We start from the raw sequence: 12892 nt of genomic DNA, 5'->3' as shown, positions 1-12892 counted from the left end.
TTCACTTCACAGCCATTTCAGTTGTTGAATTTTGAATCACAATTTAATGTGTTGATTTGGCACTACACATTAATATTGAGGTGCATTTCTGGTTGACGTCAGATCATTCATCTGATCAGTACCACAAACAGTAATACTGCTTTGTTAGTTTACTTAGTGTTCTCTCCAACAATAAGTAGTATGGGAAATACGACATAATCCACCAACTTACCTTCCTCTGCATGTCTCTTACATCCTCCTACTTACAACTGTTGCCAGCTTTCTCGTACAAGCATTGCGGTACGTCATCTGTGGGTGTAGCCTATAATCTTGTATGAGCCAATCTCTGTCTTACAGGATCGTTCTAGATATTCAATCCAAGTGCCCACTTGTTGCAACAGGTGTCTTGCTTCAAGTGGATCTCCCACTTGAAGCCCATATTTAGCTAATCTGTTCAATTAGTGGTGGTTTTTATGTTAATTTGATTCCATTACTGAATATTTTGTGAAATTTTCTTAATTATTCTTTTGATGCTTGAAGTGTCTGTTAGAAGTTATACAGTAAGCACAGTATTTTATAGGTTTACAAACTCTCTTAGTAAATTTCTAAATATTATATTTAATTTCTGTGTAAAATCGATATATATATATATATATATATATATATATATATATATATATATATATAAACATAAACATATAAAAATAAACATTGAATCACAAAAAGTACTTGCTCCGCCGGGAGTCGAACCCGGATCTCTCACTTGCTGGGTGAATGTGCTACCATTACACCACAGAGAATATTACACCTCTTTCAAACATAAAGAAAACCAATCTCATATAATTAGACAAAATTTTCATGTATTTACATACTTATGTTTCACTGGATGACAATGAAAATATGAATGATTACCTGTGGAGGAAGACAGACAACAAAAATCTTTCATTTAGGTACCCGTGGTGTTAAAACCTGCAACCTCGTATCAATCTCAACACTTTGGGAAGAGAAATTTCTTTCTCTGAGGGAAATGCAACCTGTAAACAGGAAAAGGAAGACATACACAATGTAAGGCAAAGAAAGATGCCATATAAACATAACTGTTTCCATGTTTCCAAGTATAATATAGATGCACAACAATGACCCTGTAGCTAGTGAGGGAAGCTGTCATTCTGTGCAACCTCTTCAGCTCTAGTGGTTATTTTGTTTCACCTTCAGTAGTTTACAAGTACATGAACACTACTAAATAATGTGGTTAACTACAATGTACTATGATTTTAATTTGCTGTATTCATTTATTATTAAATTGAAATGATGTAGTTAACATATAATGAAAAGTATCTTCATTATGTTGCAGGATCCTAAGATGCCTTCACTACTAGAAGCTATCGAAAGGAAATATGGCAATGACGGAGAATGCTTTGATAAAGTGTTGCCGGTTATCGCCATCTATGTGCCACCGCCACGACAATGTCTGCCACCGTTGCTGGTGTTCAACGATTGTGACATAGACACGGCCGGGAACCCTGCGCAGCTGCAAGATAAGTGTGCACGCGTCCAGGAGCTGGACTTGGCCCAGAACTCCCTCACAGAGTGGTCCGAAGTGAGTGGACAAGAATGAATTTATAAGATCCCCTCCACTACAAAGAGGAATAAAACAAATTCATTTTATATGAATAATAAGGTGGCTTCTCTCCAATTTATAATCGATCATGTTCACTCATAATATGCTTGTTCAAAGGCATTGATATAAAAGATGATTAACTTTTAAGCCTACAAGGCCCAGTTATAGTCATTTAGCATTTAAACATACTTTTTTGTTTTGTTGGATCATGGTGTATATTGCTAATCAACCTACTAAAATCAAGGTATTTGGTGATCTGCTCAGTTACATAAGCTCATGAAATTTGTATGTACTTTGCATTATTGTTCAGCAATGACCAAAATCTGATTGATATACCTAAAGGTTCTGGGTGGAGGACATTTCTGTCTCTAAATGGCTCTGTGATTATTAAAAACAAACTCAAAACTTTAAATTACACACTATATTGGGTTTGATCTAAGACTATGTCCAGTAGAATATAAAATAGAATTGGAAAAATTCATTTGGAAGCTTTAGTTATTACTAAAAAACCCAAAACAAGGACTTAGGTGTAATTAAGTTGCATACTTTGCAGATATTGTGTATCCTGAAACAAATGCCCATGCTGAAGTTTGCCAACCTGAGTTTCAACATGCTGACAGACAGTTTACAAGGCAAACTTTGTGACAGCTTTCCTATGCTGACCAACTTAGTACTCAACAACACACAGATAGACTGGCCCAGTGTTAGACATTTACTCAACATTTTACCAAGGTTTGTTTTGTTTTTCAATTTAATACAATCTTTAATTGTGTACTCATTGTACTAATCAATACTCACTAAAATTCTTATTCCTGAAAATTTCATTGCTATTTTAATTTTTAAATAATATAAAACTTAGCTGCTAATAGTTGAAAATGTGTGTACAGAACTGACCATAACTAAGTGATAATTATTTATAGCCATTTGTTGTATAGGTAGGTGTTTGTTTCTCATTGTTAAAAACAGATTATCTCTTTTTTTCGCACCCATTTGTTTCACATTTTAGTTTGTTTACTATAATGCATCAAGCCGTTTATAAATGTAGAGTAATAATAGTTCAAATTGTTAAGTAATAAATGGAACTGTAATGACAAGTGTAAGAAAAATAAAATGTATGCAGATGAACTCAACTGAACTTAGACAAAGAGTGGTAGGAGCAGGACAATGACCGTTGGGAAATCAGATCGTGTCACACATGCACAGCACATGTAGTTACTGTGTTAGACAATAGACAGTAGAGGTTATATAAATAATATACATTAAATAACATCATTGTTGTAACAGTGTTAAAGTAATATTCTTCACTCTATCTTACTTTAAATAATTTTATTGAATATAATGATGTCTATCAGATATTTTTTTAGTTTTGTTTTGAATTTTGACTGGGAGTTGTGGTATATTATTTTATAATGTGTGTGCAACTAGTTTAGTAACATGTATCACACCATTGTCAGTAGTTTGAAGGACATATTGTGTCCTAAGTGCAGTCACAGGGCGTCATTACAAGACGACTTTGGCTAAGTTTGCACTATATGTAAAATTGTGTGTTAAACTTTTTTTGTGTAAACAATTTTCTATTCCTAAAGTGAAGCTTGCTTATTTTGAAATTGATCTTGTATTGTGGAGTAGTCACAGTCTAGACAGAGAGTGACTAGAGTCCAACTGAGTAGTCATTTCACATAAAACCAAAATAATTGTGCTAATTATTTCACATAAAATCAAGATTGTGTTAATGTTGGCCAATAGGTTATTTTAGAACGTTTTCCAGTAGTTTTATCATGATGGCGCTTAAGTCTACTTGTCAATGTATATATTACGTACAGAATGTTCTGTGAATACAAATATATCTTTACAAAGGTCTCTGTTTTTAACTGTTTACTTAGCATACATCCTTTCAGATATATTACCCTGTCTGTGTCTACTCTCATTAGTGTGACTCACTTACTAAGTGCTGCAAAGTAAAGAGTTAACTAATAGTTGAATAGTTTTAAAACATTTATTGAAATGTGTTTTTTACAATTCTTTTAGAATTTGTGTGTAAGTAAAGAATATTTTTTGTAACTATATATATTTTTCATCATATTTTATAAAATGTTACAGTTTAGAAGAGCTTCATCTGAGCCTCAATAATTTTAACCGAGTGGATTTAGACGATGAGCTGTCAGATGAGCCTTCTGTACGCCATAAAAACCTGAAAAAGCTTCACTTTACAGGTAATAAAAATGTGTATAAACTCTTAAGACTCAAGAGTAATACTACATTTATATTTTAGGCTAGGAAGTTATATATAACATTTTCTAGTGAAAGATTCTCAAACTTCAAACTCAAGGCTGACATTCGAATATGGCATGGATTATTTTTGGACATAGTTTTCTTAGTTTGCTAATGCCATAGAAATATTGTAGTGTACTATTTTAGAGTTTAAAGTGCACAGAGGATAGTAGAAGAAAACATATTACTTATGTAAATTATCTCAATACTTGTAAATTCAATACCAGGAAGAAATATTCTAAATATCAAACGCAATACAAATGATAATTTACTTGTAACTAGAATGTTATTGAAAAAAAATCAGTGATATCAACTTTTTTACTCTGGATACTTAAATAAAATATGTTATAAGAGTAATGTGTCATCACAGTTGAAAATGGATTATTTATCATCATTTGTTGAGTGGAATAAAATGCTAGTATTGTACATCTGCTAAAGCATTTCTCTATTTTACAACCATTTGTTAGATTTAATATTTGATACTGGACTTTTCATCAAATGGAATGAAGCTATTTATGAAAGTTGAATTACAGGCACAATATTATAAATGAAATAAAAATAAAAATTTCCATCATGAGCATTATTTAGTGATTTTTTTAAACTGGTTATTATGTACTACTTTGTTTTTAGGTACTAACATTTCATTCAAATCAAATTTAAACTCAGACTGAATTCAAATTAAGTGAACGGAACTAGAGTTACTCAGATTCATATGAAAATAAAGTAGTGGCTTATTAGATTTGTCTAATACATTTTTCTAAACTAAAAATGTTGAGTATGAATAGAGTTTAATTGTTTCTCTATACAATAGATTTATTAATTAATTAATTAGTATATATGAGATTTAGGCGAATAGACTTCATTTAACTATACAAACTTTTCTTTACTATTAATAAAAATGAACATAATTAGACAAGACTGAAAATAGTGTAAGCATTGATCTACCTTTGTTAGAGAACACTGTTCCTGTTAGACCAAACCTTGTCCTATTGTTTTGTCCCTCATGTTTCTCAATTTAAATTTCCGGATTCACACAACATTATACTTATGATATTTTACATTAGTACCTAGTGCATTTTATAAATCAACACATATATTAGTACAACAAATCTTTCTCTTCAAAAATACAGGGAAGTTTTGTTATTACAATTTCTACTTATAGTGAATATGATATTCCTGAATTGTTTTGTACTTTTGCTTGTCCAGTATAATTGCTATATAACACTTTTAGCCTTAGGTGTCTATGTTACTCTAAAATAAGTGGTAATATCATTATTCTGAGGCTTCATGTGAGGCTGAGAGTATAAAAAAAACAATACTATCACCCCCAACCATGGTAATTAACACGGCGTACTTTATCTAGTTCATTATAGTTATTTAATACTTTGATCCTAGACGTCTATGTTACTCTATAGGTAAGTGTTAATATCATTACCACGAACTTTCAAGTGGGGCTGAGAGTTTTAAAATATGAAAATGGTATATGTAATATGGATAATCTAAGATCTACAATTCTAGACTTTTCCTGACTGATTGATCCAACAGGTAATCCTGTGACGGAGTGGTGTGAAGTCTGCAAGTTAGGTCGAGCATTCCCTAACCTAGAGATGCTCGTAATGGCTGACTGTCCACTCTCGTCCCTGGATCCCAGCAGTCCCTGCTCTAGCCCGGAGCGGGTCCTCTACTCCCGGTCAGAGAGTGAATGTGAAGGCAGTCCTCGTCGCAACTCTCCTCACGATGCCTTCCGTCAACTCTGTGTACTTAACCTCAACGGCACTTTGCTTGGTTCGTGGGAGGATATTGAGAGGCTAGGCAGGTTCCCCGCTCTTCATTGCTTACGAATTCAGGGTTGTCCACTTTTTGAGGTGAGTATTTTATTACATTGAGCCTGGAACCCTAGTATTAATAGATAAGTACATGAAAAATGATGTTCCATTAAAATTAGGAAGGTTTATGTCATATTCATTTTGGAGGAAAGGGCATTAGCTTTACATACGAGTATCTGATTCTGAGAAATGGTGTTTTCTTGGTGTAGATTTCAAGGTTGAGTCTAGACCAAATATGATGAATCTATTGGACATTTACATATGAGAACAAGCTGTATTACAATTATGAGGCATCACGTTGATTAACCTTCTCAGTACGACAACATTTATTTCTTTTTTATATTTTAACATTTTTTATTACTTTGGGTTTTGTTTGTCTCCTTACAATATTTATTAAATGAATAAAATACTAACAAACTATTTTATACTTGTAAAAATTTACAAACTTTGAAACTTTTTAAAATTTGATCTAAGAAAATTAAAAACTTTTAAGGGTTTGGAATATTTTTGGTTTTAAAGTATACATGATTTTGAGTAAACTGGTTAAATTTTATTCCGTTTTGTTCACAAATATATTTACAGCCAAATATTTATTATTCGTTACAAATTGCCTGGTATTTTTATCTTGAACTTCATGACACTATATAAGTTACACAGTTTACTTTAAGTAACTTATGTGAAAAAGAGGTGTCTTTGAAGCTGGCTATTAAAATTTCAAGTATTTTTGTACAAAACTTATAATTATAGAAAAATATATATTTACAAAATCAACATTAGTTTTTTGTCACAAACAATAATTTTATTCTATTTCCACCTTTTAGAGTACTAATTGCTCTATAAACAGAACGATTCCGATTCTGTTCTTACTTTTCCAGTAAAACTTTCAGGGGGTCCTGTTTACTTATGTTACCACCCAAGAATTACTAAGACCTCTAAAACATGTATTGACAATATTTTAACAAGTGTTAATTATGTACATAATAATAATAATAATAATGTTATCAGAAATTCACCCAATACATAAAAAGGGTTCACGTAGTGAAATAAACAATTATAGACCAATTTCTCTTCTAAGTTCGATTTCAAAAATCTATGAAAAAATTATCCATAGCAGACTTTTTGACTTTTTAGAATCTAATAACAAATTATGTAAAGAGCAGTATGGTTTTAGAAAAAAATTTAGTACACAAGCAGCTCTGTTCTCTTTCGTAAACAGTACTATTGAAGCCTTGGATGAGTCAAGTTACACTGCAGGGGTTTTTTGTGACTTATCTAAGGCTTTTGATTGTGTAAACCATACACTGCTGACAAAGTTAAGGAGAATGGGTGCCAAAGGCACAGCTCTTAAATTATTAAATTCTTATTTATTTAACCGTAAACAGAGGACAGTTATTACTAATAGCTCAGGAAAATATTGTTCTAATTGGGCAGATGTAAAACATGGTGTACCCCAAGGGTCAATATTAGGCCCATTGTTATTCATTGTCTATGTCAATGATCTGCCAAATTACCTCCCTAAAGAAGTTTGTAGCCTCTTATTATATGCAGATGATACAACTGCTCTAATTAGATGAAAAATGTTAAGTGACTTAGAACTTGACACCAAAGCTGTCATTGACAAACTTCACAAAATTTTCCTTACTCACGGTCTGTTTTTAAATCGAGACAAGTCTAATACATTACGCTTTAAATTAAGACATGATCATTTTTGTAAAGGGTTTAGTAATAATACACATGTAGTAAAAATTTTAGGCATACATTTAGACACTATATTAAATTTTTCCGACCATATCAATATGTTAAATAAGAAACTTAATTCAACCAGGTATGCTTTGAGTATACTAGTTCGAATAACATCTTTGGAAGTTGGTTTAGCTGTATATTATGTCCATGTTTACTCGATGTTGAGTTATGGAATTACTTTGTGGGGTAATTATTGCTCAGATGTGCAAAAACTCTTTATTAGTCAAAAGTCAATTATTAGAATTGTTGCAATGACCCATGTAGGTCATTGCAACTCAAGAACAACATGTAAACCATTATTTAAAAAATGTAACATCCTTACTTTGCCATGTATATACATTTTTGAAATGCTTAAATTAGTAAATAAGAATCCTGATCAATTTAAAAAATACAAATTTAATCATAGATATCACACAAGAACTTGTAATTTGTTTCAATATCCGGCACATAAACTAAAAAAAATTGAAACTAGTCCTCTCTATCTAGGTTTGAAATTATATAATAATATTCCACAGGCATATAAAAAACTTCCCTTATCTACATTTACAAAAAATTAAAAGAAGCACTATGTCAAAAAACATATTATAGTGTAAATGAATTCTTTGAAGATAATTTATGATGAAAACAGATAGGTAGTAAAAATATATCTTTAAAAATATGTACAATGGGTTTAGCCTTGGATTTAATCAATGTTTTTTAATGTTTTATAGATCAATGTATCAAAAGTAATTTTTTATAAGTATGAAAGTAATGTTTTAGAATAAGTTTAGTTATGTAGTTTTTAATCATTGACTATGTACCAGTTTTTATTACATTTTGATACCAGAAAACATATTGTACAATAAATATTTGTCTATTGTCTATTGTCTATTGTTAGCCGTTTGAACTTTGTAAAAGAGTTTGGTCACCAAGCCACTTATCAGACAACTATTCTATAATCAATGTAGAATCTATTCTTGTCATAGGCCTATCAATGTTCAATGTATACAAAACATACAAGTTTACTATCATTCTAGATAAAATGTTAAAAACTATTTTTGTCCAAAATTTAACTGTTCACCATCCGGCCAAGTAGCGATACCGGGTACAGCATTTGATCGGCAGTATCAATGCTACCCATGCAGTCATTTTATTGATGTATTATAGTTGGTTTACTTGTGATAGAAACTTTATTTCCTTTTTCCTTAACTCACTGTTCATTAGAGGCAGTACTGTTAGTTGATCAAATAAAAACTAGTTTCTTCTAGCTTTTCTTTTGCCTAAAAGTAAGCATCAGCATTTCTTGCTTTCCAACAGTACTTCTTCTGGCCTTCACCCAACTTGGTTTTCATTTTTTGGAGGTATACCTTTTTGGTTTATTCGGGAATAGAAGTGAATTTCAGAATATAAATATTATGCTAATGGTATTGACATAAATTTTTTAGGTGAATTCCTCATTTCCCATTTCCAGCAACTATATGAGAACATTGTATGCCAATCCTTTTTCAATTTGAGCAACACTCTGCTTTGCTCCTTAATTACAAAAAGAGTTCAAGCAATAATGAATGACTGAATCACACATCCAATTATCAATTTTATTCATCATTTGTGGTGGTGTTTATTTAATAAATATTCAATTAGCTGTGTGTGATTTTTGCCCTTATAAGTTAAATTTACTTATTGGGTGTTTCAAATCGATTGTAAACTTTATTAGTATAATCAATCAGGGTTTGAAACTGACCAAGCACTCGGGTCATATCCTGGTTGTCCTGCAGTAGATAAATTTCTGCTCTCTGTCACATAGAAAAATTTTAGAATTGACTGAAACCTATTTGTTGTGACCATTTTGCCAAACCAAGAAATGTGTCGGTACATGGACTTTGACCAGTAACTAGCTATTGTTAGTGTCTTTATGGCACTCATGTTGATTATTACCACTGTAAAAGCTTTGATTTCAGTGATACTAACTGGCCTTCATTTGTTATTCTTGCTGTGAAGTCTAAACTGTTGTGATTCATGTCAATGAAATGTCTTGCATAGTTGTTGGTATTAGTTACCCACATGTCCAAAATTGACACGGTAAAATACCAGCCAAAGTATGAAATTGGAGAAGAGTTTCTGGGGTGATAGCGCTTAGGGCCTTGCGATTCACAGAATGTAATGCTAAGGTTATGACCACGGTCTTTATCTTCTTTAACATCTTTGTCTTGATCAAACTCACTTTCAAAATCATGATGATTTAGATCATGAGGTGGTGTTGGTCATGAATTTGAGCACTGCTGATTCTCTGATTGTAGTCTAGGCCTAACTGCAGGCGGCGAGTCTTTGCCAGATGAGGTTAGCACAGATCTGTTTACAGATGATGACAGCAATTTGAATGCCAGATCTACTGAGTATGTCAGGATTGAAAGTGGAATCAGTATTCAAATCACCATTAACACTACTTTCAGTAGAGCTATTTTCAGTATTCACATTACAAAATTCAGTTTCACTAAGAAACTCATCAACAGCTATAATAGGCTTACTAATTCGATTGTCAAATTCAACCGGTTGTATTTTCACTAATTGCTGAATGATTTATGTTTTTACAAAGCAAAACACACACTAACTATATAACACAAACTATATATAAAAAGTTAGATAGACAGCAATGGAAAGAGGCGGGCATAGTAACAAACATGAACTGATGTGCAATAGCCAATTTGTAGGAAACAGCTGTTTTGTTTTTTCAAAATAACAAAGGAATAAGTTTTTGGCAGAAGTTGAATAGTTCTTCATTAAAACCCATTATTGGATTTCATATCTATTAAATAGTATTTAACAATGGAAAACATTTAACCGAAGTTGGCATTTCCAGCAGTACTGCTGATATTCAATGAATCGGATGTTGTCACTAAGAGGGTTAATCAGAAAAAATGTCAAACTTTTGTTTATTCAAAAAGTATATAAAGATAATGCAAAAGCATTAAAAATTATATACGAGGGGGTACCCAAAAGTAACTGGAATTGTATTGCTGGCAGCCGGCAGCATGTAGTACACATTCCTGCCGCTAGGCGTGTGTCGCGCAACCCATTGCAAGCTCAGTGACCCCAGTTCCGTTGTCCTAGTACATTCTGTTCGTTCGTAGTGACTGTTTTCGCTAACCCTGTTTTGTTCTTGTTTCGTTTTTTGTCATGGCAAGTTTAAGTGAACAACGTGCAGCTGTGAAATTTTGTTTTTTTACTTGGTAAAAATGCTGCAGAAACTATTTTAATGTTGAATACAGCTTACAAAGATGATGCTATGGGGAAAACTCAGGTCTACGAGTGGTTCGCTCGATTTAAAAATGGCGACATGTCGATTGAAGACAAACCTCGTTCTAGACGTCCATCAACCTCTGGAACGGACGAAAATGTTGAGAAAATTCGTGAACTTGTGCTCACCGACCGTCGACAGACAATTGAGGAACTATCAGAGAGTAGTGGGTTAACTTGGAGCTCGGTTCAGCGAATTTTAACAGGAGATTTAGGACTGAAAAGGGTTGCTGCCAAATTTGTTCCTCGACTTCTGACTGACCATCAAAAGGCACATCGAGTTGAAACTTGCCGCCTTCTGAAAGAACATCTCGAAAATGATCCCGATTTTCTGGAAAAGGTAATTACTGGTGATGAGTCATGGTGCTATGGTTATGACCCAGAAACGAAGCAACAGTCAAGCCAATGGAAGTCGCCATCTTCACCTCGTCCAAAAAAATGTCGGCAAGTCAAATCAAACATCAAAACCATGTTGATTTGCTTTTTTGATGCTAAAGGCATTGTTCATTCTGAGTTTGTTCCTCCAGGTCAGACTGTCAACCAAACATTTTATTTGGAGATTTTAAGAAGATTGCGCAACAGTGTTCGCCAGAAAAGACCCGAATTGTGGCAGACTGGAGACTGGTTCTTCCACCACGACAACGCACCGGCACACACAGCCATCTCAGTTAGGCAATTTTTAGCCAAAAACGGCATGGTTCCGCTGCCCCACGCACCTTACTCGCCTGACCTGACCTCGCTCCATGCGACTTTTTTTTATTTCCACACATGAAAAGAGGCTTGAAAGGTCAACGATTTGACAGCGTTGAAGAGGTTAAGAAAAAAAACGAAGCTCGAGCTTGCAGCCATTTCTAAAGATGACTACAAAAAATGTTTTGATCAATGGAAATACCGTTGGGACAAGTGTATTAGTTGTAATGGAGATTATTTTGAAGGAGATAAGGTCGTATTGTAAAAAATTTGACAATATATAATTTTTATAAAATAATTCCGGTTTTTTTTTGGGTACCCCCTTGTATCTCTAAACAGAAATGGGAATACAACATTTAGAAGTATAGTGCTATTGGATACTAACATTTTTGTATCTAATGCTGCCAAATAATGCTGGTGGTCGTATCAAATGTCATGATGCTGCATACAAAATAGTGAAAATGTGATGCTGGTTGGGCTGCGGAAAAGGGACATTGAAATTGCCACTGATTAAGGATACTGTAGATACAGTATGTTTTGTAAAAGATGTGAACCTATGTCTCATTGACCATCATGGGATAAAGTAACATTCCTAGGGGAATTGTTTACATGCTGCAAAGTTGGTCCATTAACACGATTTTAGTGAATTTTTCCTTTGGTCTGATAAAGCAAACATTAGTAAAAGTACCTAACTTTACTATATTTGCGTTAGTTGCTCAAAAATTAATGTATTATAAATGGTTTAGTAGGCACATTGAAATGGCATGGCTATCTATCTTCCTAAAATATAACTTTTGCTTGTTCTCAGTGATATTTCCAGTATTTTAAAAATGGTAGTTGTCTTAATACTCTGACCAGTAGGGTTCAAAATTACTTGGTGACAGGCAAGTTTTTGTCAGCATGTAATCATACTATAAAATACTCTTATAAATACATACATAAAATAGGAACAAGCTCCAAAATATCAATAGAGATTTGAAAAAAACATCTCATATTCTGATTTTTTTGTTTCAACACTAGAAAATTTATATACAAAATTTAAAAAATTATCATTAGGTTGTATTGTGAATATTATTAATGGAGGTACCAAAACTATTGAAAGCTTATGTGCTTTTAAGAAATTTCTATGGACACTTAGAAATGGGTTTAATTATACATTAATAAACTATGTAGGCTTACAAAAAACACCACTATTATTCCAGGCAAGTTTAGTAATTTAATGTAATTTTGTTATTTGGACAATTTGCAAGTGCAATTTTAAATACATAATTGTTTAGTTTTCTTAAAAAGAATAATTCTGTGTAAACAGGAGTACACAGAACACGAACGACGGCAGCTGCTGATTGCTCGATTACCGAACATTCAGACACTGAATGGTGGTGGAGTGATACAACATGAGGAGAGGGAGGATGCAGAGAGAGCTTTCATTCGTTACTACATGGAGAAGCCAGAGAGTGATCGTCCTGACAGGTATTCTTCTGTATAAACT

The 12892-nt window shown here is 32.9% G+C and overlaps 1 protein-coding gene across 5 annotated transcripts in view; it reads left to right on the top strand.

Moving 5' to 3' along the window:
• The window catches only part of LOC124357318 (tubulin-specific chaperone cofactor E-like protein), a 78726-nt gene that overhangs the window by 55830 nt on the left and 10004 nt on the right, over positions 1–12892 (top strand). For all 5 annotated transcript variants that reach the window (XM_046808997.1, XM_046808998.1, XM_046808996.1 and 2 more), the window contains 5 exons: positions 1334–1579; positions 2154–2332; positions 3701–3813; positions 5417–5736; positions 12713–12873. In XM_046808997.1, coding sequence (XP_046664953.1) covers positions 1343–1579; positions 2154–2332; positions 3701–3813; positions 5417–5736; positions 12713–12873 — 1010 coding nt within the window. In that variant the 5' untranslated portion in view covers positions 1334–1342. The remainder of the gene's footprint in view (positions 1–1333; positions 1580–2153; positions 2333–3700; positions 3814–5416; positions 5737–12712; positions 12874–12892) is intronic.

The sequence above is a fragment of the Homalodisca vitripennis genome, chromosome 3 (genome assembly GCF_021130785.1).
Source record: "Homalodisca vitripennis isolate AUS2020 chromosome 3, UT_GWSS_2.1, whole genome shotgun sequence".
Lineage (NCBI taxonomy): Eukaryota > Metazoa > Arthropoda > Insecta > Hemiptera > Cicadellidae > Homalodisca > Homalodisca vitripennis.
This window is presented reverse-complemented; position numbering and strand designations above follow the sequence as displayed.